This window comes from Pavona decussata, unplaced genomic scaffold (assembly GCF_977016875.1).
Source record: "Pavona decussata unplaced genomic scaffold, jaPavDecu1.1 SCAFFOLD_56, whole genome shotgun sequence".
In the NCBI taxonomy this organism is placed as follows: domain Eukaryota; kingdom Metazoa; phylum Cnidaria; class Anthozoa; order Scleractinia; family Agariciidae; genus Pavona; species Pavona decussata.
In genome coordinates this window covers 1,407,254-1,430,083 of record NW_028145478.1, presented here as the reverse complement: position 1 = coordinate 1,430,083, position 22,830 = coordinate 1,407,254, and the positions used below count along the sequence as shown (strand labels likewise).

The following is a 22,830-nucleotide window of genomic DNA, read 5'->3' as shown; positions in this document are numbered from 1 at the left end:
TTACTTGAAAAAGTGAACCTTGCATTCATATGGAAGCTTTTTGCACTGGCTTATTCTGAAACAGGCAAAAGGAATTCAGAAATGGCCTATCAAATTATACAAACTTATGCAGACACAAACTTGGACATTTTATATGCGACTTTGCACAGGTAGACATCTTTGTTTTGAATAAAAGAGTGTTAATTTAATGTAATAGTGCAATAATGCAAGATTGAGACGCAATGGTACAATAAACTGAAGCGGTGTGTGAATACAATGCAGTTTGGGAGTAGAATCTAGCAATTTATCAGAAGTCATTTAAGGCTTTTTTCCTGGCATCCCTTGGAGTTTGACTGTAAATTGAATTAACCATAACTGTTGTTCTTGTTGTTACAGTGATTCAGGCCCCACCCAAGAATCTCCTAAGCCTCCTGCTGGCAAGGAGTAAGTAACTGAAATACTTTTTTTATTAACCTTTCTTATCCAAACAGATCAAAGTTCAACTTGATGGAAAGTTGGTCATGTGGTAAAAAGAATCTTTACTGTGTATGCACACATCAAATCAGGAATACCTTACTTTTTGGGGGGTTGGATCATGTGTCTTATTGGTTGTGGAATAATAGCCTTTCCCCACCTCTAATGTTAGAGCCTATGGTTAAAATCCCTAACTGTGATCATTAAATTTTGTAAAGTAAAAATAGCTACAATGTACTGATCAGTATGTTTCCATGGTGCTTTTTGTTACAAGTTCTCGATTACCGTAGTTTATTGCTCTGAGTACAAAGTAAATAAATATCTGATGTATTTTCTTTTCTCTACAATACAGGATAGTCCAAAAGGTCATCAATGACACTATCAAAGAGCACTTGTTTGGACCTGATCTGACTTCTACAGATGAAAACAGTCCACATTCACCAGAGTCTGGGGATGAAGGTACATGTAATCTACATCTCAGACTTACTCTGTTTCCTTGACCGAGGCTGGGTCGTGAGAGATTTAATATTACATTCTGTGGTAGATAGCAAATTAATGTTGGTTCAGCAGCTGTTTTAGTGTTACACCAGTATATAAACTCCAGGAATGTAAAAATGCAAGGCCTTCTTTTGTTACTGCGCATACATTCTGCGCATCTCGAGATACCCGGGTTTCCTATGGGTGGTGCCTACTAATACAGGGATATTTTTGCGCGGTTTAAACCTATGCGGAGAAAGCAAAACTTAGAAAGTGCTCTTGGTATCCAAAAAGAAAATTTGGGGTAACTATGCATTTTTTAGAGATAATAAAGCTTCATTATGGAAAAAAATGCCATACATTGCTTTGTATTTTACTGGGTTTTTGAGTTACTGTAGTTGCTTAATTATCTCTGAAAAGTGCGTGGTTACCCCCAATTTTCTTTTTGGATTCCAATAGCCCTTGCTAAAATCTGCTTTTCCTGCGTAGACCTACACAGCGCAAAAATACTTCTGTATTAATAGGCACCATCCTTAAAATGAGTGTGGTTTTGATAAGATTTACAGTTTGTAGGCTGACACTTTGGAAAGAATATGACAAGCTTACTTTGTGTTTTGTCACATTTTTTGCCATTTGGGCGTACATGTAAATTGACATTTTAGTTATCTAGTTATTTTGAAAAGCACAAAACAAAACAAAACCATAAAAAAAACAGCATAAAATTTATTAGACAGAGGAACAGAGTGGTTAATATAGAAGAATGATCCAAAATGAATTGTGTGTGTATCCAATTCAATAGAGCATTTTTTGTAAGTTCACATGAAAACACTGATCCTCACATTGGAGTGGCAACTGATGTTACTTTTGCTGTAAATGGGATGCTTAATCACACTATTCCCTTGTTTGTTTCTTCCTTTGTTCATTCAGTTAGATCTTCTCCATGATGTTATGAAGGAAGCAGACCTGTTCTTCTTTTTATCCACAGGTCCACCACTTCCAAGCCGCAATTATGGTGAGGAGGAAACTGGTAAACAGAGGAGAAGGAGGAGAAGAAGTGCTAAAAGTCAGAAAGAGTCATCAGGTGTGTGAATTGGGCCTGTGATATCCTACTTTACTAAATGTGTTAGTGTTACTGAGAAACTGTGAACATTAAGAATGAGATCCAACTGCAAGAAGAACCCACAGATCACAAAAATAATTCCTGTTAAAGTTTGCAGTTTGTTTCAGTAATTTCCCTGTGATCTACTGTAGCCCTTGTTGCTTGGTTGAAAAATTAATATGTGCCTTATTCTCTGCTCATTGGCGCAAAAACAGGAGGAATTAAAGTTAAACAAAATTTTGCAGCTGAGAAATACCAGGCCCTCATGAATCTGATTCAAAGAGGTGCCATGTAGTTGCCCTGTACAACACTACACCTTCTGAGTCAAACAAAAATTGTAACACTATCTTAATAGCATATAAAGGGTATCACTAAAATCAAACTTGTATTGGAATGGTATTTCAACTATCGCAACACCATCATCAATAATATCACAAAAAGTCAAAAATGGCCTCAATAACATTGCTTTTTAGTTCTTGTAAGAACTTTTAAATCGATTGCTTTTTAGTGTTTTGTAGTATGAAATTTTTATTTTAGATTTAAGATTTAAGTCATCACATTTGGTAACCTTGTGGGTTAAAAGAGCAAAGTTGACTGTCGATGTCTCTGTAAATTGTATTGTACTCCTCTGAACAGGCACCAATGATATGGCTGAAAACAATGAACAAGGAAAGATGACTGGAGAAGAAACCAAGCCTTTTGGAACAGAAGAGCAGGTTATAATTAGACAACGAGAGAAAGGGGAAGTCACAAAACCTGTTAAGAAACGACCCAAGTCTGAGGGATATGAAGTATTTGAAAGGGAAGGCTATGTTATTGGCTTGGTAAGTGTGTCCCTTGCTTAAGACAAGTGAGTGTAGGGGATGAAAGAAAAATGATCGTAAATGATGAATAATTTTATCAGTTTCCCCTCTTCCAGCTTGTGACAAACGGAGAGTACTTCTTAGTCCTTTCGTGGTGGTTTATTTCTTTTTGGTTGTCATTACCATGAATGGCAAAACTACATGTAAACTCCTTTTATCGTGGGTGGGGTGACAGTAAGAATTCAACAAAATTGCAAATTTCTCACAGAATGATATTTACTGGAGCAAAGCTCAGTTGATGATAACTCAGATATGTAAATATTCTGAGCTGCTTGACCAGTGATTACAATATATGTTCAGTTCTGTTTTTGTCAGCCAGACATTGGCATATTTGAAACATGTGGAAGGGTTAGGGTTTTTGCTTAGTTTTCTTTACTTCAAAGATGTGATTCATCAAAATGAAAAATATTAATAACAGAAGCAGGGGTGGGGGAATTTTCGCTATCTCCATTCCCTTGTTAATAAATAAAAGACATGCCTGTTGTGTAAGAGATGGGAAAGTGTTTCTTTAAAAATGTAGCTTCAAAAGTTAAATTTCTTTATTTTTTTCAAAGGATAAAAACAGCAACAACATACTCAGCTCAACGTATCCTCAGAAAAAGGGTTTTATTTCACGCAGTCAAGAGGACATATCAATGGTGAGTTTGTTAGATCATAATACAACAAGTACAGCTTGGAATAGATGGTGTCTTTAAGTCTGCCCAAGAGACAGAGCCTTTTGTTCCTCTCTGTTAAAGTTAAACTTCGATTTCAGCAGAAAAAAGTTGTAGAGTTTTTTTTTTTTAGGTATATTAGGTCTTTTCTGGAATGTATTGCAAACATTTTTTGTGATGGGGCATAATCTTTGTGTTAAATTAAGGTGGCTGAACACAGATTTTTGTGCACACTCTGTGTTGAAAGCCTGTGACATATGTCAGTGTGTGCTGAAGAACTGAGAAGAAAATATGGCAGATGTTTTATTTTTGTAAAAGAAGAACAAATCCCCCCCTCCCCACCTAAAATTGCTTAGTCGGTGAAAGTTCCTATGCGATCTATGTTAAAGGGAAATTCTGGTCCCAAGAAACCCAACCTTACTGCACATTTTCCACCTTTGCTGTGACAATACATTTTGAAACCAGCTCATGCACAGTGGACCATAAAATTCAGACTGAGTGCTTGTGCCTTTCACAGAGCTGCACCATTTTCTCAAGAACCAGTCTTTAGAATTTCTTGAAATTTGGGTAGATAAAGATTTCAGAAAACTTAAATTTTCGAAACTTTGAGGTGGCTTTGAACGTCTTGTTTTAAATTAGAGGTATTTTTAACCTCATCTAGAAAGGGTTTTTTTTTCTTCTTGGCCCAAAAGTAATCAAAATAAAAAAAATACACACATGCCTAAATGAAATAAAACATGAAATTTACTGTAAGAAATAATTTTTGTGCATTAAAAACAGGAATCTTTTATTTTCTGAAAAACCTGCTGTCCAAAATTGGTTGTGTTGATAACATCAAATTCAATGAACTTTTAGTAACCTACTATACCAAATTTCTGAAAACGTCACAGATTCACAACGTTGGCACAGGCAAAACTAGATAGGGTTAACAGGTTATCAAGGAATTGACCATGACTTGTCTACCAATGATTAGGCATTTGTTTAATACCATCAGTGCTGTATATAATAAAGAGGGTAGTATTGATTTATAAAGATATAAGTGCAGGGAACCGGTGCCAGAGAATAACGCCTTTAGTTCTAACTAACACTTTGCCAATTTTGAGTCTACAGAACTGTATGGTATGAAAGTAATGGTAGATGAGACATAGGTACTACTAAACTGTGTTCAGCCGCACAAAGCTATTGGCATCTAAAATGATAAGTTAATTAAAGGACCATGCAAGTGTGTTGTACAGAGATGTTACAACATTGTATCCAATATTGCACACACTTCCATGGTGCTTGTGATATTACGCATAACATTTCTGGTTCCAGTTGTTCAAAGGATGATTAAGCTAACTCAGGGTTAGTGTGGACTTTGATTCCAGTTGAATTACAAATCGATAAAGGTTTTTTGAAAGACTTCTGTTCTGCAGTTTTGACTTAGACTTTTTTTTACCTTGAGCTTAAATTGTTAAAAGGAGAATGTTTTCGACAAGCGAGATCACATTGTTGTAAATTGTAGATTAGCATTGCTAGGGTGTTGAACAACTGGGCCCTATTAAAAAAAGAATGATTGAGTTTCTTAGGAATGGTCACACACCAGTTGTACATGTGTCTTTGTTACAAGCAATGATCAACCGAATACCCAGCCATAATGAAATTGGTGTGCAAGGACACACGAGTGAAATACAGCTGTAAATATGTCACAAGTTTACAATTTTTTTATATTTTGTAATCCAGGATGATGGAGGGTATGAGGAAGTACTAAATACAAATAATGGTGATGTATTGCCGTTGGTAAAAAGAAATTCTGCAATACTTGGATCCTTAACTCAAGGCCGAGCACCTCCACCCAAGAACAGACGCAGGCCAAGCTTAAAGAAAAGGCATGACACAAGCGAAACTTTCACCGAGGAAGAGGGATCTGACAAGGTAATTTGTGTGCAGTTAAACGTGTCTTTCTGAGAAAATGCCCAGATTAATTTGGTGAAAGAAGACCTTTCATAGAATTATTTGTTCTCAAATTGAAAGTGAATTGTTCAGTCTATTGTTTTTGTGGAATTTTCAGCAGACGCAAAGCAAGCCTTTGGTGCATCCATTAGTTGATGAAGTTAAGAATAAAGATGTGGTACGGACTACACCACCCAAATCACCCAGGTCGGCAAGATCATCAAGAATTCAGCCTCCTACTGCAACCCCCAGACAAGAGGTAACGGTCACGTGACAGTACAGGGTTTATTTTAGAAATTTGCTTCTTGGGGTCCATTACACCTCATTCAGAGATACGCTGTATAAGAGGGGACCTTTTCACAGGCCCAAAATATTTCAGCTTCTATGGTGTGTGTAAAATTAATGTTTTGAGAAGTGATCGGGTACTTTGATTATCTCTTAGAATGGCAATTCCAGGTGTGTAGTGTAGAACAATTCAAAATAACGTAACCGTGTCCGCCATAGATACTCAACTGTCAGGGACAAATGGAAACTTTCTGAAAATGTGTCTATTTGCCCCTGGTAATCTTGTTTTCTGTCAAATGACAATTGACTTGGGGCTTCAATTTGTGTCCACCCACCACCACTACACTCCCTCCCATTGCCTATGAGTGGATTGACACTTTGAGGTTGTTCATTAGAAAATGATGTGATAGTATGTGTATATGCAAACGATCACAGCAAGTTGTACCTTCCGGTGTTTGTTGTCAGATGGTTTTCAGTTTCGTGGTTCTATTTCAACAGGGTGAAGTGGACGAGGTTGATTCAGGGGGCTTCAAACCCAAAAAAGAAATTCTTACTAAACAGTACAAGAAGAAGCACCACAGCTCACCTATTGTCCCTCCACTGGAACTTTACAAACTACAACAGGATTCAATTCCAGACTGTATACAGATATCACCTAGGGAACGATACGATGGGCTCAACACAGAGGAAGCATTAGTGTCCCCTCGGACTCGGCCCCTTACTATTGATACCCGGGCTATACCTCATGAGTGCCCTCCATCACCTCCTCATGAACAGATTGAACATTCGTGGTTTGATAGAAGGTTTGTTTAAAGATTAAAGCTGTTATCTTCTGTTGTCGTTATGTTTTTCTTTTTGTCTTAGTGAGAGGAAGTTTTTTATACAAGTTTTCCGGCAATAGATTATAAAATTTGTTATCAAATAAAGTTAGGCAAACGCATGCTGTGAGTGGTGAAGGCCACAGTTTCTACAACTATTGAAACGTTTACTCTTTTGGTGGGTTTTTTTTTTTTTAGGAAATAGAAAGCATTTAGTCCGTTTTCCTTCTTCAGATTTAATATTAACGTTCGCACATAACTTGCAGTAACATATCACTTTTTTTCTTTAAATGTTTTCTTCAATAATTGTGGTGGTTGTTTTTCAGGGATGCTTCGCCCAAAGGTGAACCAACGATCAAACAACTCACTAAAACAATCAGCCAACTGAAAAAGAAAATCCGAGATTTTGAGGACGCTTTTGAGGAAGAACACCTGCGAAGGCCGTCACAAAGCGACAAAGCACCCATTAAAAAATATGTAGCTGAACTTGGCCGAGCAAGGAAGCAGCTCAAAGAACTTAAAGAACGGGCCAAAGACGAGGCAAGTCGTCTAAATGAGACTGTACCTCCCATGAGTAGCCAAGGTATGAAGAGCAGTAGCAGTGAACCTCTGTTGACCACCACCCCAGCCAGTATTGAGGAGTCGCTCAACAGCTTACTGTATCGGCTGGAGGATAAGAGAGGGGAGGATGGTCGGCCAGAGGAGGTGGATATGATGGGGCGGGAACAGCTTCAGGATGAGAAGCTGGCGGTGCAGAAGGCTCTGCTACAGCATGAGAGCTTGTTTGGTCGGCCCAACACTAAAAAGGATAAGGATCTTATGAGACCTTTATATGACAGGTTAGTGAACATATATGGCAAGTTAAGAGTACTGCTAAAAACGTTCATTTTAGTGTTAAGATTTTATCCCTAGACTCCACAATTAGAATGACTCAGTGTAGCACAGTAAATAGAACTACAAGAAAGAGTTCGGCATTGACTGACTCAAACGATAGACCACCTTATTCAGCGTAATATATAGTGAGTAGCGCCTAAAGCGAATGATACACGGTTCACCATCGTTCAACTTTTGTTGATCAACAAATGTTGAACATTGTTGCGACTTGTTGCCTTATTGCCGCAACTTGTTGAACGGAATGGAGCCAAGCTCTATTTTCGTTCAACAACTTTTAACATGTTGAACGGCATATTTCAACGTTCAACATCACAGGATAAATAAAATAAATAAATAAATAAAAAGTCTTTATTTCTTCACAAGATAAAAAATACATATCTTATGTCACACTCAGTTGAGTATTTGAGTAAAAAGTACCTACATAGCCAAATTGTATTTAAAAATTAGTCGATTAACGTAAGAGTTCTTGAATCTATCTGTATTAACTTTTGGATACTGACTTGTTTGATTCCTTAAATTGTAAGTCGATACTTTCTTCTTGGGTAATAGTCCCCTTAGAGGGTGTCGGTCTATGCCAGATACCTTACCTTGTTGAACAGCAGCTACTGAACCCTTACCGTGTATCATTGGCTTAAGGAAAAAACTTGTCGATAGCTTTTAAGCGCAACTATCTTAAGAGATAGGACCGGAAAGTACTGCTCAGAAGCTTTTAAAATGTTGCTAAGGTATTAGGTCAATCATGACTGCGTAATTGCTATGTACAACGATTTCTCTCTTCGTGAAAAGAAATCAGGGCTTGGCATGGGTAGGGTGTCATCCATGCCCCTTCCTGATTTGTATTTTGTTCTGTTGATATGAGCAATAGGCAATTTAATTCTTATGTTGCCTTAACAAATTTAAATTGTGACAATTTTCCTTTGAGTATGTAATAATAAAATTCGTTTTGTTCTTTACTAGGTACCGTACAATCAAACGTAAGCTTGCCTCCGCGGTATTAGAAGCGCCGATAAAAATCCCGAGTGGGGGTCGCCCGCGGACCAGTTCAGTGGACAGACTGGTGTCAGATCTAGCCCCAATTCACGAGGATGCACCATTGCACTCACCCAGTGGTGGGTCTCCTGCTAGAATGACTCAATCACTACCCATGACTGGAAGCAGGGTAAGACCTATTCAGTCTTTTGATTCTCAGGAACAAGGGCTAAAAAATTCCATCTGCTGGTTTTTGTGTTGGGGTCTAGTGGTTCACCCTTCTACCTCATAAACTTATTCACAAATTCTGTGTGCACGTCCGCTTGTGTAATCTAAAAGCTAATTTTCACGTACTGATTAAAAGAGGGCCGATTTGGCCCAATTTCACAAACAGAATGAGTTAGCGGACGAAAATTGGTCCAATTTATAAAAGTCTGTGGAATTGTTACAGATTTTCTGAATTAGGCTGAGTTTTCACCCGCGCTTCAGTGGACAGACTGGTGTCAGATCTAGCCCCAATTCACGAAATCGGTCAACAAATTGTCACGTGTAAATTGGCCCATGCGATTGACCCTGCTAATCAGGTCCGCGATTAATCAGTTTGTGTAAATTATCCTCTGAGAGCATCAAAACAGTCCGTATCAAGGCAGCGAGTGACTTACATGTGTCACTGTTCACTTGGGTTGTGGGTTTCGACTATGGCCGTTTGTTTCATTGTGAGGTGAAAATCACGAGTCCTGTTTAATGCCGGGGGGTATACTAATGACGATGGCAATGTTGAGAAATTCGGGGGTGGGTGCTGTTGGAATTATATTGATTGCTTTATGGTCGGGATTTTTGTATTAGGGGCGTTTTCATCTGTTACCGTTGCAGACAGTGGTTCTGCATGTAGTACCATTGTAAACTGTTGTGTAGATAGTACATAAGATTGTTCGTTTTGCAGGGCTCGCCTAGAAGTCGCATGGCAGGGAAAGCTCTGGATGCAGCTTTCGCCGACACACTAGATGGTGAAGATGAGCTCTTGGGAGACACGATACAGGACACAATGAACATTAGCGATACTGCTCAGAACAGAGAGGACGCCAAATTCCACCAGATGACTCGGTATGTGTGCCTTGAGTTATGGTCTAACACGCGAATGTTATAGGAATGATTGGGTGAAGGGAAACAAGTCTGTTTTACACTTGTCTACATGTCGAGCTGGGGAATTTTTTTTCTTGGCTAGTACGAAAAAATCCCGAAGTTCTCGACGAGTACTGAGCTCGACCTCAAGTGAGTTCAACTTTATTTACTCACGGTTAATACTTCAGCCGGTTACAAGCAAAAGCGAAGCAAAGGCAGTTTGACAAATTATTGTAAAATAGCTATTGAATGGCTTTGGAAAGGTTAAAATCACGCACACATTCAGACAAAAGGAACCTTTAGGTTACAACAATGAGTCTCTAACAAACCACACTTAAAAAGTCGCTTTGTTCGAACATTGATCTAAAGGTCCTTGTTAATAGTAACTCCTAATTTGATGTCATCGTGAATGTAATGCTGAATTTTTTTCTTTAGAGATGAGTTGGGCGAACAGCTGGAACTAAAGAGAAAAGAGAAAAAGAAAATGAGAAAGAAGCTTAAGAAATTTGAAGACGAATTCTTCGAGCAAACAGGACGGTAAGTGGTGTACTTAACTAGCGTACAGTGTTTGTGCATATGGCGTTCTAGTACTCCACAGGTAAAAAGTTCGCCTGGAAAAATCTTTGAATTGTTTAAATAAGCAGAATGATATTCGAGTAGGTGTTCGCGTGACGTGCAGAGTGTGCGTTTTATTTTCTCGTGCACAAGTCACGCAAACGTATGCGTCATAGTATAAGCACAGTAGTAACAAGCAAAAAGCAACTTACTGAAGGGATTTTTAACATCCACAGGCGAGTTCAAAGAGAAGATAGGGGCGAGATGGAACCAGATTATCACGAGTACAAGGTATCTTCATTTTGTACGATTTTTTGTTTGAAGCATTCGTTTGAGTGTTTCTATCGACCCTTTTTTCTGTGCATGCCTCCGGTAGCCTCATGGATGGCGCAGAGGCACAATCAATCCAGCGTACGAAAGAATATGGCGGCTGTACATTAATACCTAGCGAACCCAACACAGCCAATAGGCAGATGGCAAGCCATACACTTTTGCGAAATTCGTCCCAGTACTAACAATATTTTGTTTGCTAGGTTTGAAGTTTTAGAACTTTCCTGTGCGTTTTTATTAACCTTTTTAGGGTTTTTGTACGCTAAGAATTATGAATAAATGTACCGGTCGCCATATTCAGTTTTAAAAGGCGTTGAGGAGAAAAGAGATCTGATGACTGAAGAGTGCTTGTCCTGAACGAGAAGAGAAGCTTTTGGTGCCATTTACTAAGTATCCAGTATTCAGTGTGTTTTGTTTCCTTTTCAGCATATCAAGCATCAGTTAAAGCTCATAGAGGCTTTATTGACCAAACGACAAGTCAGTAGCACGTTGTAAACCGAACCTCGTTCAAGATTCATGCTTGTATATATTATTTCCTTTATTTGTTAAACAAAAAAAAAGCATTGTTATATGTTGAATTTTGTATAGAGTTTTAAGAAAGATTAAATGTTATTTTTTGTTTATTAACGGGTTTGGTTGGTTCCTTGTGAGTTTTGTGAGCGTACTGGCTCAGCGATCCAAAGTATCGACTCCGGCTTCTTCACCCCACACGAGCGAGTTTTTCTTTCATTCAGGAAATGACACAGGCATACTCGGGAAAAAAAAGCTGAATGCCTCGGATTTTTTTTCCGAGTATGCCCGTGTCATTTACGCATCATTCTCATGCCACACAATGGGATCAAATCAGTTAAGGAGAATTCTGGACATTACAATAATTTGGTTATACAGTGGTCTCAACACCACACGAATTGTGACTGATTCTCCATTACAGCCTCGGTATTCTTTCACAACGATGAAGGGGCGGTGGAATTGCAATGTAAGTCAATAATTATAGTGTTTGTACACAAGCAGTTTGTCGAAAATAAGCAAAAAAAACTCGTTGACGGATATAGAGGAAGGGTTTTTTGCTTTGTACAACATTTGCCCCTTGTCGGAACTGGCTTTTCATATTTTCGTGTAAAAACCAAAGATTCGTTGGCTTTATTCAGAGCTTCCTTTTGACAAGTCATGCCAGTCGGGCTGTGTGCTTGATCAGGGTTTCCAAACACCTTGAAAAAAATAAAAGCAGCAGGTCTGCGGCCACGTGCATTCATCTGTTTCTCGGTGTTTGGAACCCCTGATAAAGCACTCGTCCTTGTTTCCAATTTTTTTTAACAAAACGGGCGACCTGCACCATTAACGTCTTACATGGTTGGTCAAGAGCACAACAGAACAATGTTCCCCACCCTAAAAAAACAATGCAGCTGCAGGATATTAGGGTCCAGTGAAAATAGAGCTTTTTGAGAGGTGCAGGTCTACTCAAGAAAACAGCGCTCATAGTCCAGTCAATATAGCGAAAAAAAACATCCAACCTTGAACATTCGAATCCCATGAACCTAGGTTAATCGCCTTTGCTCCAATGCCCTACCAAAATCACATAAACTAGACGTAAGCAAAAAAATTATGGTCACAAATACGGTACAATTTTCCCAGTTTTTCGAAATGTTGGTTAGGGATAGTTTATGAGTGTTTCGGAAAGGAAATAATACATTTGGGAGCTTCTCGATATACCAGCAACGAAATGAAATGCAACTATAATACCGGTACATCGTTCTTTTCATCCATGCTACTTTGGTATTCAGAATTTTTATGGAATATCCATAGAATTTTATAAAATAACTAACATACTACGCACGTTCTGATTGGTCAATAGAGTTGCCAAACCTATATATGTACTATTGTACCGGTAAACTCCCGCTGCTCTCAGGCTTTGATGTGCTTTTGCCGCACAATAAAAATTCGGAGCCAAATTCTAAAAAGGAGAGCTTAAATACTGAGGCAGAAGAAGAAAGGTCGAGCAAAAAGAGAAGATTTGCCGATGTGGAAAACGAAGAACTTGACTCGATCGTCGAAAATGCACAAGCCAAAAAAACCTAGCAGGCAACACAGTGGGCAGTTTCCGTATTCACAGGTTGGTTTTAATTATATGAATAATCTTTTAGCCTGGCTTTTCACTGAAACTGTTATTTTATAAAATAAACGGCTCAAACAGTATTGATAAACAGTACAAAATTTGTAATTTATGGAAGGTTATGCCAAAGTCAAGTTGTTTACAAATAACTTGAAGCGTTTAAAACAATTAAAACCGACTTCAACCCCAGTACAAGGTATTTGATAATATATATTTAGCCAAGCCTAAAAGCGGAGCTCCAATTTTTTTGATAGCATTTATAGAAATCTGCTTATCGTATGGACGTAGTTCCTCATCCTTTCTAAAGTTATATATATTTCTAATGCATATGCAGCAAACTCCCCATCAACAATGTAATTCCAGGAGGCCATGATCATCGGGTATTGGTAATACAGAGAGCACAATTATTTAAGGCTGATTTTTTGTAACAGAGAGCATTTTTTCTTTATTTTCCTTTTACCGAGCAAGGGTTGGTGATTGGTTGATCTTTGCGCTTGTTCCCCAATCCCGTCCCCAGAGCCCACGCGCGTTTTTGAATGGGAATGAAATTCCTAGGAAAATATATAATCCTTAAATAACAAGGATTGGAACCAGGTTTGTAGGCCCGCGAGAATTGGCACCCCTACCAAACCCATGCTTTCGCGAAAAGCGCTGGGCTCTGAAATCTGGTTTGCAGTCCTTGTTATCTATAGTCTTCTTCGCAGCCGTTATAAGGGTCGTCACGCAACGTTCCTCCCCACGGAGCGTAGCGTGAAGACACTAATAACGGCTGCGAAGGAGACTATGCTATCTAAGGTCTTCCGACTCCTGATCCTGGACTCCTAGTACCCAGATTCTTCATTTAAAAAAGGCGGCTATCACGTTTGCAGAGCCCGCATTACCCTTATCCAGCGGAACGGGTGCTGGATAAGGTAGGTACTTCATATATGGTGACTAGAAATACGTGACTCGCAAAACCTCGCGAAGCTGGGGCTGGGTGGAAAACCCTCTTTACTCGTACTGTAGCATCAAATGAGGAGATTAAAAGGGGCATAGGATTTTTTATGAGCATGGTCTTTACGTAGTTCCACAGGCTAGTTTGCGGTTGAAAATCTATTTCTGACGCGACGTAATGTACAACGGGCGTGCAGCGCTGTCGTGTTCAATGAATTTATTTCCCACGGAAAATTATTTTACCGCGGCCACAAAACTTGTAATTTCTTCAATTCAATCTTTCACAAAAAAGATTCCTAAAAGAAAGGGAAAAGGTTCTGGAGAGATAGTTCTGTATCCAGTGAATATTGATGAACATTGCAGTTGAAATTTGATCATGCACGCATTTTTTTCCGATGTATGCAAATTTTTTTCAGACGACGCCAGACAGATTGACGTCATTCATACTTTGTTTGCGCATTGTTGCCAGGCAACAGCACGGACACCTTCACGGAAATATATAAACATATATATAAATATATGTTCGGCTCGAATAGCTCCCGAGCGCGGCCTTCGGCCCGACAAATTTACTAGAAATACGTGACTCGCAAAACCTCGCGAAGCTGGGGCTGGGTGGAAAGCCCTCTTTACTCGTATTGTAGCATCGAATGAGGAGATTAAAAGGTTTCTGAACATAGCAACTATTTTGATGAGCATGGTCTTTTCGTAGTTCCACAGGCTAGTTTGCGGTTTGCGGTTAAAAATCTATTTCTGACGAGATGAAATGTACAACGGGCGTAGTTCGATGAATTTATTTCCCACGGAAAATTATTTTACCGCGACCACAAAACGTGTAATTTCTTCAATGCAATCTTTCACAAAAAAGATTTCTGGAAGAAAGGGAAAAGATTCTGGAGAGATTGATCTGGATCCAGGGAATATTGATTAAATTTTATCCGACACGCAAACTTTCCCGATGTATGCAAATTTTGCTGCAGACGACGCCAGACAACCTGACGTCATTCATACTTTGTTTTTCACCGTTGCTAGGCAATATGCGGACACCTTCACGGAAATATATAAACATACATACATACATATATATATATAAATATATGTTCGGCACGAATTTTCACGGCTTAGCTCCCGAGCGCGGCCTTCGGCGGGCCTTCGGCCCGACAAATTTATTAACCTCGCTACGCTCGGGCCTTCGGCCCTCGCTTCGCGAGGAATTAACCTCGCTACGCTCGGGCCTTCGGCCCTCGCTTCGCGAGGAATAATAATTACCATATATGAAGTACCTACCCCGGATAGGTAAGGGTAACGCGGGCTTTGAGTACGAGCGAAGAGGCGATTTAGGTGTCGATTTATGCACCAGTCAATTGAAACCCCCACCCCCCAGGTCCCGGGGAAGGGTGGGGGAAAATAGGGACATCGAATCACTTTTGAACAACAAGCTGTCCCCTGGGGGTGGTGCATTTGACTGTTTTCGACCGCGGTTCCCGTCCCCACCTCGGGCAAGAGTGGAACTGGGCACTAGTACTTCACATGGAACTTCCAAGATGGCGGAAGGCGAAAGAAAGGTACGTAACAGTGGTTTGAATCCACGCATATCATGCTTTTACTTTACCATCCACTGCAATTAATATTCAATCTGAATCAAGTAATTTGTTTTCTATTGTTTGGATGTATTATTTACATTTAATTTCCAGAGCTGAAAGATCAGAGACAGAATTTACTTGTGTATTTGAGGGGAACCAAAGCAGCTAAGGCCGAACTCAAGAAGAAGGAGCCAAATCAATATCATTACTTTGAACAGGTTTGGAACTTACGGAACCAGCACATGGTACCAAACCTTCCAAGTGGGTATGTGTTTGCTCTCAAAGCCTGTTACAAGGAGGGTTGCATCCATCCAGTTTGCAAGAACGGAAAACCAGCCAATGATTCATTATGGTTCCCAGGAGGGCCAAGTATTCAGTACCTGCCATTTCCAGTACCAGACCCTAAACGACCTTGGGGAGCCAAGGAATGTGACAAGTGCAGTGGTATTTGTAGTGGACACTACAAGGGACCAGAAGAGGTGCTAGCAGTGGATAACTGCAATTTGAGCAAAGCCTCCATTTCTCCTCCAAGTACTGTGATAAAAGATGCCTTTGACAAAAAACAAAAGGAATGTCTGGAACTGACGTCCGATGAGATAGGGAAACTAGCAAAGCAAACCTTACTCCGTACCGATGAAGTTGAGATGTGGGTAAGACACCTAAGTGATGTGAGGAAACATCGCCAAGCAGGTGCCCAGAAAGCTTCTGCAAAAAGAAAAGAGAACTCTCTCAAGAAGAAGTCTAGTAAAGCAGCTGTTGACACCCCTGACTCGTGGTGTATTTGTGGAGGGCCAGAGTGTGGAGACATGATTGCCTGTGAACATAAAGACTGTCCCATAGAGTGGTTCCATTTTCAGTGTGTGGGGCTTTCAACAGCACCAAGTGGAGAGTGGATTTGCGCACAGTGCAAGGTTGCAGCCATGGAGAATTCACCTCAGTAGACAGTTTAAGGTATTAAATTTCTAAAAAACTGAACTTGAGCCAAATAAACGGAGTTTGTGTGATAATATATACAGTGTATTTCAAATTTCACTAATTTGCAGTCTATTAAATACATGTAATGAGATGGTCATGACCAATAATGAAATACAGCATGCTTTTCCTTCGTTTAATAGTTGAACAAACTGTATGAGAGTGTGATTAGCATTTTAATCAAAGCTGCACAAACCTGGAAGAAGAACATTATTAAATTTTCCCATGTAAATGTAGGTCTTGCACGTTCTTTTCTTAGAACTTTTGATAGTATCAGCTTTCTTGCCCCAGGGGTAGTGGCGTTTGATCTGAACTCCAGCCTCAGGGGGTAGGGATATTGATGCCTTTTGACCAGAGCCTATGTCAAATCCCCCACCCTTCCCCGGGACCTGGGGGGTGGGGGTTTCAATTGACTGGTGCATTAGGTGTCTTTGCTAGTCAATTGCTTCGTTCTAGAGATTTGGATAAAACAAGATAAACGTAGCAGTGTTCAGACATCTTCCTGTATTAGGATGGTGGATAAAAAAGAAAGGATCTTTTTAATTTCTGCATAAGTTTTCAGGTTTGGAAGCATCAAATTTTTCCTACGCCTCGTCTTATTTTTCCTGCACGACTGTGTGGAAATGTTCCGTTTTGACAGCAGATTTGAAGAAAACTTTTAGTGTGATAAGCTTAAATGTCAAAAGTAGAAGGGGTTTTGCTGTGTCGGTGGAAGGCAAAAGGTCCGACAGCTCCGTCAATCAAGGAGGTAAGATATCTTGAAATCTTTATGTATGCTTACACACCTTTAAACTGTTTGTAGTGTTGTTTTTTTTCTGACAAGGGAGCAATTTTCTAAAAGAAATCTTTAATCAAGATAATATTAAAATTGCAAGCTAATACGGACAATAGTAGGCCAGTGTTGTTATATGAATTCATTTGGTCTACTAATACTAGGAGATCGTTCCAAACTGGTACACCGTGGAGCAATTGAACAACGAGTCATTATAAGTTATAGGGATTTACAAAATATTTAAAATTTCATCTTTTTCTAGTCAAATTGAATGATTTTTTTTATGTTTAGGTTCTGTTTGAGGGAGATGCACATTGGAGATGTTTGAATACAGGAGAAATATTTCAAGTCAAATTAGCTTTGTGCCATAATTTTTTATATTTTCTTACTGCACTTGTAGCTCATTAATTCAATAAATTAGATTGAAAAGCTCATTTTTAAAAATTTCTGTTATTCCCAGGTTGATAGCTATTCTTGTGTGCTTATTTTGGTTTTTGTATGAACTCAAACTAAATGGTCAGTTCCATGCAACTGATATTGATTTACAAGAGAGTTAAGATGTCTTTCTTGCTCTTAACTTAATCTAAGAAATTATGCAGTATAATTTTTCCCATTTGTTTCGGTGGGATAGGAAAACATGAACCTTTCATAACTTCCTGTCAATCACATTAGTTCCATTGTTTTGAGATTGCAAAGTGATACTGTTTTGTTCAGAGAAACCACAGCAGTAATTGGCTGCCTCTTATTCTTGATATTTTAAAGTCAAAACAACAATCACTTGTGAATGCCTTTTGCTACTTTGTATTTATGGAAACTAGTTATAATCAAAACTGGATCAGAGAGTGCGTTTGATAACCTTGATCCTAGCGTAGGTTCTCTCCTTTGCCAATTTGGTGATGATGTCATCTGCCCCTGCAAAATATACAGGGGTTGCCAGATATACACATGTATGTCCCAATATCCTTTCATTCATGGCAATCAACTTTAGTTCTCCCACACAATCTCAACTTCAATCTGTGTAAGGAGTGCGTTCTTTCTATGTTGAATGCAATAAATGTCGTAAGTCTAATTATTCAACAGAAAAAAAAAATTTTTCAGTCCCTAGTCATTTGTACCTGATTTTAAATTAAGTTAGTAAATTGTTTGACTTAGAATCAATCCTGTGTATAAATCCTCAACTGTCGCTGTCAAAATCGTTACCCCCAAAAAAATCCATCAGGCAGTTATGGGAGCCGGTTATCCCCAGCAGTTTTTCTACACTTTGCTACACGAGAGTTAACTTGGAGTAAAGTTGGAAATTACACAACAATTAAGGGATAATGAAATTTTGTGTTGTGCAGTACTGACTATACAACTGAGAAATCAGAGAATTATCCTTGGAGTGTAAATTTCTGTGTGGGAAGGAAACCACTTAAATTTTGCTTTACCCTAGTGAGGAGATTAATTTTGGTCCATCAGTGATCAAAAAATCCTGGGGTCATAGGTTTTTATCTGTCAAAGAGTTTTTCTTTACCTCTCATGGATCACATTTTCTTACTGAGGTAATACTGAAAAGAAAATTAAGCGGTTTCGTTCCACCACAAAAATTTACACTGCAGATTTTATTCTCTGGTTTCTCAATTACGGAACAGGCCTTGCTCCAACCCATTAACCTTTTGTCCTTACAAGCAAAATCTCAATTTAAGAAGTCATTAGACTGCTAAACACTACACTACTGCAGCCTCATCTCTCCAGTTTATGGATAGCACCTCATCTGAGAAGTCCCATTCATTTTTACACAGCAAAATACCAACAATGTATCATAACATTAATTTTAATAAGCATTCTCTCAAAAATATTCCTTACTTTAATTTTCATCATCCTGTTTTTCCGAAAGAAAAAAATAGAAGGAACAAGAGTGCCTAAAGAAAGTGCATGAGTGCATGTACAGCAATAGTACTCTTCTGAATTCACAAAATGATGACCAACATATACTTTGCTTGAAATATAATTTGCAAATTAAAAGCATTGTATCACTTTATTCTCCAAAACAATCAGTGGATTAAACTATTTTCATATAAATAAAGTTTTTACATAAACCCTGGACAGAATGGAAAGGGAAAGTAATATTATTTAGTGTTTTTCCTTATGTTACTGAAAAAGTTATACCAGACTATGTGGTAAGGTGTAGAAAACTGTAGCACTGGTTACTGCATGTCACAAAACCCATGAAAATTAACAGTTATTATTGGATAATCAAAAGTAAGTAAAAGAAAACAATTTACTTGGTATATTAACATTTTTATGATATTGTTATGTGACAATCACTTCAGTGGAAGTACTGTACCAATTTTTTTTAACTTCCTAGTGAAAATGAATTTTGTTCAAAAAATTGGAGGCAAAAAACTGACTGAAGCAAATCCAAGAGAATTTTACAGCGGTTACCAATAACACGCGACCTACGGCATTCAAAAGAGTCAGATAAAGTTGCGTTTTGGTGGACGTCAATCAAACAAAAGCCGTTGAAATTATTTTGAATTCTGACAAGATTGCAAGGTAACGCGGCAAGAAACTAAGAATTTTACCTCGCTAAGAGAAGGTAAACTTTATTTAAATTGATTCTCGAGCCAGATCAAGTGCAAATAAAAGGTATTTTTGGATTAAAAATTTCAATTTTCACTGCAAGTGATAATTTACTCACTTGCACGCATCGCTGATTTATTATCAGGTGTAGCGATTTCAAATGTTTCATAAAAAAAACTGCTTCGTCTAAATAATGCCCATTTTTTTTTTAGATAATCTGGCTTGGAAATCAACTTTCATAAAGTTTACCATCCATCAGCGGATAAAACTCAATTTCTTGGTTCTGTTGCCTTGGAATGGTCTAAGAATTCAAAATAATTTCAATGGCTTTTCTATGATTGACGTCCACCAAAACGCAACTTTATCAGAGTCTTTTGAAGGCGATTGGTCGCGTGTTATTGGTAACCGCTGTAACAACTATTTGTTCTTGAAGAATTGGAAGGGGTGAAAAACATTGAGAGTTCAAATAACTAAGATTGCACTGTAAAAATAAATAACTGTACATATTTCATAATTCATTACCCACTACCAAGTTTTAAATTTTTCTTTCAATTAAAAGAGATGGCTGATAAGAAGTTTGACCTTGTATCTGTTAAATCACAGTCTTCAAAAGAAGCCAGGGTCTGGTTGCATTAAACATGGCCTGAATATCAGTCATCTCCTCTCTAGATGATTGGTGAGAGATGGGAAACAGCTGATATTCAGGCTTTGTAAAAAATATATATATTTAACTAAAGGTACGGTGAGGTTTTGTCTTACAGACAGTGCAACAAACTCAACCAGGGCCACCGATAAAACCGACACTTTTTTCTACCAAAGCCAGAGTCCTTTGTTGTAAACGTGACCTATGATTGGCTGATTAATGTTGGGTGGCCCGAGTTGAGTTCGTTGCACTGTAAAGTATACAGGGAATGCCCCTTGTTCAGCATATTTCTGTAGCCTCCATCAATTGAATAGTTATAAGAATGATTGAGTGACAGTGCTGACTGTTGCTTATAAACGTGCAGCTATTGTAGGCCCAGACATCCAGTGGCCAATCTCTGTTGTACACAACATGCTAGAGCAATAGCCCTGCCTGGCCAACTAATTAAAATCTTTACTGCTGAAGAAAAATTTTATATGCTCAGCGAGTGCCCATTTAATTTGGTTCGTGCCATCACATCAACATTTATCAAAAGGTAAACAATTTAATACACAACTGGATCTATCCCTTGATGGGAAAAGTGCACAAAAACTTTCACACAAGAATGGATGATTTACAAGTTTATGAACTGCCTCAACAAGAACGTCCATTAACAAAGTGATTCATGAGCCAAACTGTGTTTTCATCACATCTGTCATGATCTGTGATGGTAAAAAGAAAGCTTACATCAATTTATTTTTTGCTTCAGCTAAAACACAAGATCTAAACCTACCAGTAAAGGTTACACCCTCTGTGCATGGCTTTTGTGCCCAGGCAGTGGCAAATCTTAAAACAATCCTAAGTGAGGGTTTATAATTTAAGCAGATGGGGGCCTATGATGATTTTTAAATTTTTCCCTAAGTTCACGTTTTGGATAATGCTACTGTTTGATGAGGTCAGGGTAACGAGATGCCGAATTGTCCAATTTGCAAGTCTGATTACTGCATCAGGATTCATCGAGCACACGAAAGCAGTGACCGGGGGGAAGCTGGCTGGAAAGGACTAATCCTGCAGGTGGCTGAGATGCCATTACAGATGGCAGTTCTATAAAATGGAATATTTTCAAAGATTTCATGACAAATCAGACCAAGAAATTTAGAAGACAACTGTGGCTAGCTCACTATGAAATTACGAAGAAAAAGAAATGCATGGAGGGTTGCTCATGACATAGTGTTGCACAATGATGCACCTGTTGTCAGATTACATAAGGGAATTTGTAACAGAGGAGGAGGCAGGTTTTTTTTTTCAACAGGACCCAGCTAACCATGATTACTTGAAGGCATCTGAAAGTTCAAAAAAACATGTAACTGGCTATAATTATTATTTTGCAAAAATTTGTGGCTAGAGTTATACATGGAATTTGTCAAAGACACCTGCGAGGTTAAGAAAGAGCAGCAGTGTGCTTCATGTGAAAATGGTTGGCTGGCTCCATGATGGGCAGAATTCCATGCCCTTTCCTGGATAAAGAGAAGTTAAAGTACAAATTAAAATGTCTTTGAATCTCCGGCTACTTCTTTAGATGGAACAGCATGACCAGTACTGTTGATGACTTTATGCCTAATTCCTTCAATGGAGGAAAGCTGAACACAGGGACAGAAATTACAGTCTTTTCTTCTACCTTAGTTTGTGGTTTCTGAGGAGCTAGTGAAAATATACCTAGACCATTCAAAACATCTCCATTTTTCCAAAGATTTGCGAAGTCAAGCAACCATTGAGAAGCGATGAAACAGAGAATGAGGATAACAATTGGGAAGAGTTACTACTATCTGAAGGGTTAAAATCTCTTTTTTTTTTTTTTTTAACTTAACACTCTTGAAAAAACACTCCCTTCCATACAAGAAAAAAATTGAAAAAATAAAAATATTGTGCTATTTAATTAACCAGTCATCTACAAGAAGCAAAGGGGACAGACATTAGCGAAAATGAAAGTCCCAGGCCAGCGTCTTTTACAAGCTTACAAACCCACATCTGATGATAATGATAAAAAAAGGTGGAGACGACACTGTCGTTGTGGGTGAAACATGGTGCAGTGAAACTGAGGGGATGCTGAGTGAGAATGATGATAGTGAGTGTGAATACCATTGCTGGCAAATAAAAAGTGCAGCACTAGAATTGGACACACTGCAGTCAATAATTATTGGTAAATCGCTTAACCCTAAATAGTATAGAAAAGTGCTTAGACCTTAACAATATTGTTAGTTGTTAACTGGAAGGGGTATTTTGCAGAATGCTGAACGCCGAATGTCACATAATTTTTTTCGCCACCCATAACAGTTTAGCAGAAAGGTAACCGTATACCTTTAGGGGTCTTTCGCTTCCAAGCGGTGTAGCAACATGTCTGGTTTAAACTGTAGATATGTAAACCCCTTAATCAAATTAAAGCTTATAGAGCTGGCTATCAAACTATATCAAGAATTTCGAAATTAAATGAATTGTCGAATTTTTTACCACCTCTAAATGTGAGCATCCGAATCACCTTTTAAAGGCTACAAGTCAAGTGAATTTTGTTTTTCGCCAATTTAATTTGCTCCTCAGTTTGCGGTACATCCAAAGTGCAAAAAATGTCTGCGTTCTGTGATATTAAATTGCAGTGAAAAGTTACAGAACATTTACGAAATACGATTAAAGAAATGTGAAGTGATCGTATAAAAATCACTTGGAGAAAAAATATTTCAAAAGAAAAAATTTGCGACACGTATTTGTTCCTTATATGTTAAACTAGCTACTGTCCAAAATTGAAGGTAAACAAACAAATTCCATTTGAGTTTT

At 38.5% G+C, this 22,830-nt stretch overlaps 2 protein-coding genes and 1 long non-coding RNA gene across 6 annotated transcripts in view; 2 read left to right on the top strand and 1 right to left on the bottom strand.

Annotated features, from left to right (window-relative positions):
* Positions 1-11,077, top strand: part of LOC146480087 (protein FAM13A-like) — a 31,160-nt gene extending 20,083 nt beyond the window's left edge. For 3 of the 4 annotated variants that reach the window (XM_085110166.1, XM_085110164.1, XM_085110168.1), the window contains 14 exons: positions 376-423; positions 806-912; positions 1,916-2,011; positions 2,666-2,853; positions 3,447-3,530; positions 5,268-5,459; positions 5,596-5,736; positions 6,261-6,565; positions 6,907-7,419; positions 8,432-8,633; positions 9,387-9,547; positions 10,001-10,102; positions 10,357-10,411; positions 10,877-11,077. In XM_085110166.1, coding sequence (XP_084966292.1) covers positions 376-423; positions 806-912; positions 1,916-2,011; positions 2,666-2,853; positions 3,447-3,530; positions 5,268-5,459; positions 5,596-5,736; positions 6,261-6,565; positions 6,907-7,419; positions 8,432-8,633; positions 9,387-9,547; positions 10,001-10,102; positions 10,357-10,411; positions 10,877-10,945 — 2,263 coding nt within the window. In that variant the 3' untranslated portion in view covers positions 10,946-11,077. The remainder of the gene's footprint in view (positions 1-375; positions 424-805; positions 913-1,915; positions 2,012-2,665; positions 2,854-3,446; positions 3,531-5,267; positions 5,460-5,595; positions 5,737-6,260; positions 6,566-6,906; positions 7,420-8,431; positions 8,634-9,386; positions 9,548-10,000; positions 10,103-10,356; positions 10,412-10,876) is intronic. The other variant, XM_085110167.1, reaches the window with a different exon arrangement.
* Positions 11,078-15,034: 3,957 nt separating this feature from the next.
* Positions 15,035-17,251, top strand: LOC146480086 (uncharacterized). Its single transcript, XM_085110091.1, has 3 exons — positions 15,035-15,068; positions 15,185-16,793; positions 17,109-17,251. The coding sequence occupies exons 1-2, from the start codon at positions 15,035-15,037 to the stop codon at positions 16,012-16,014; spliced, it is 864 nt and encodes a 287-aa protein (XP_084966217.1). The 3' UTR covers positions 16,015-16,793; positions 17,109-17,251.
* Positions 17,252-18,020: 769 nt separating this feature from the next.
* LOC146480085 (uncharacterized) lies at positions 18,021-22,592 on the bottom strand. Its single transcript, XR_014864805.1, has 3 exons — positions 21,370-22,592; positions 18,786-20,723; positions 18,021-18,238 (listed from the first exon to the last, which is right to left on the bottom strand). It is a non-coding gene; the product is annotated as an uncharacterized LOC146480085 (long non-coding RNA).
* Positions 22,593-22,830: the final 238 nt, after the last annotated feature.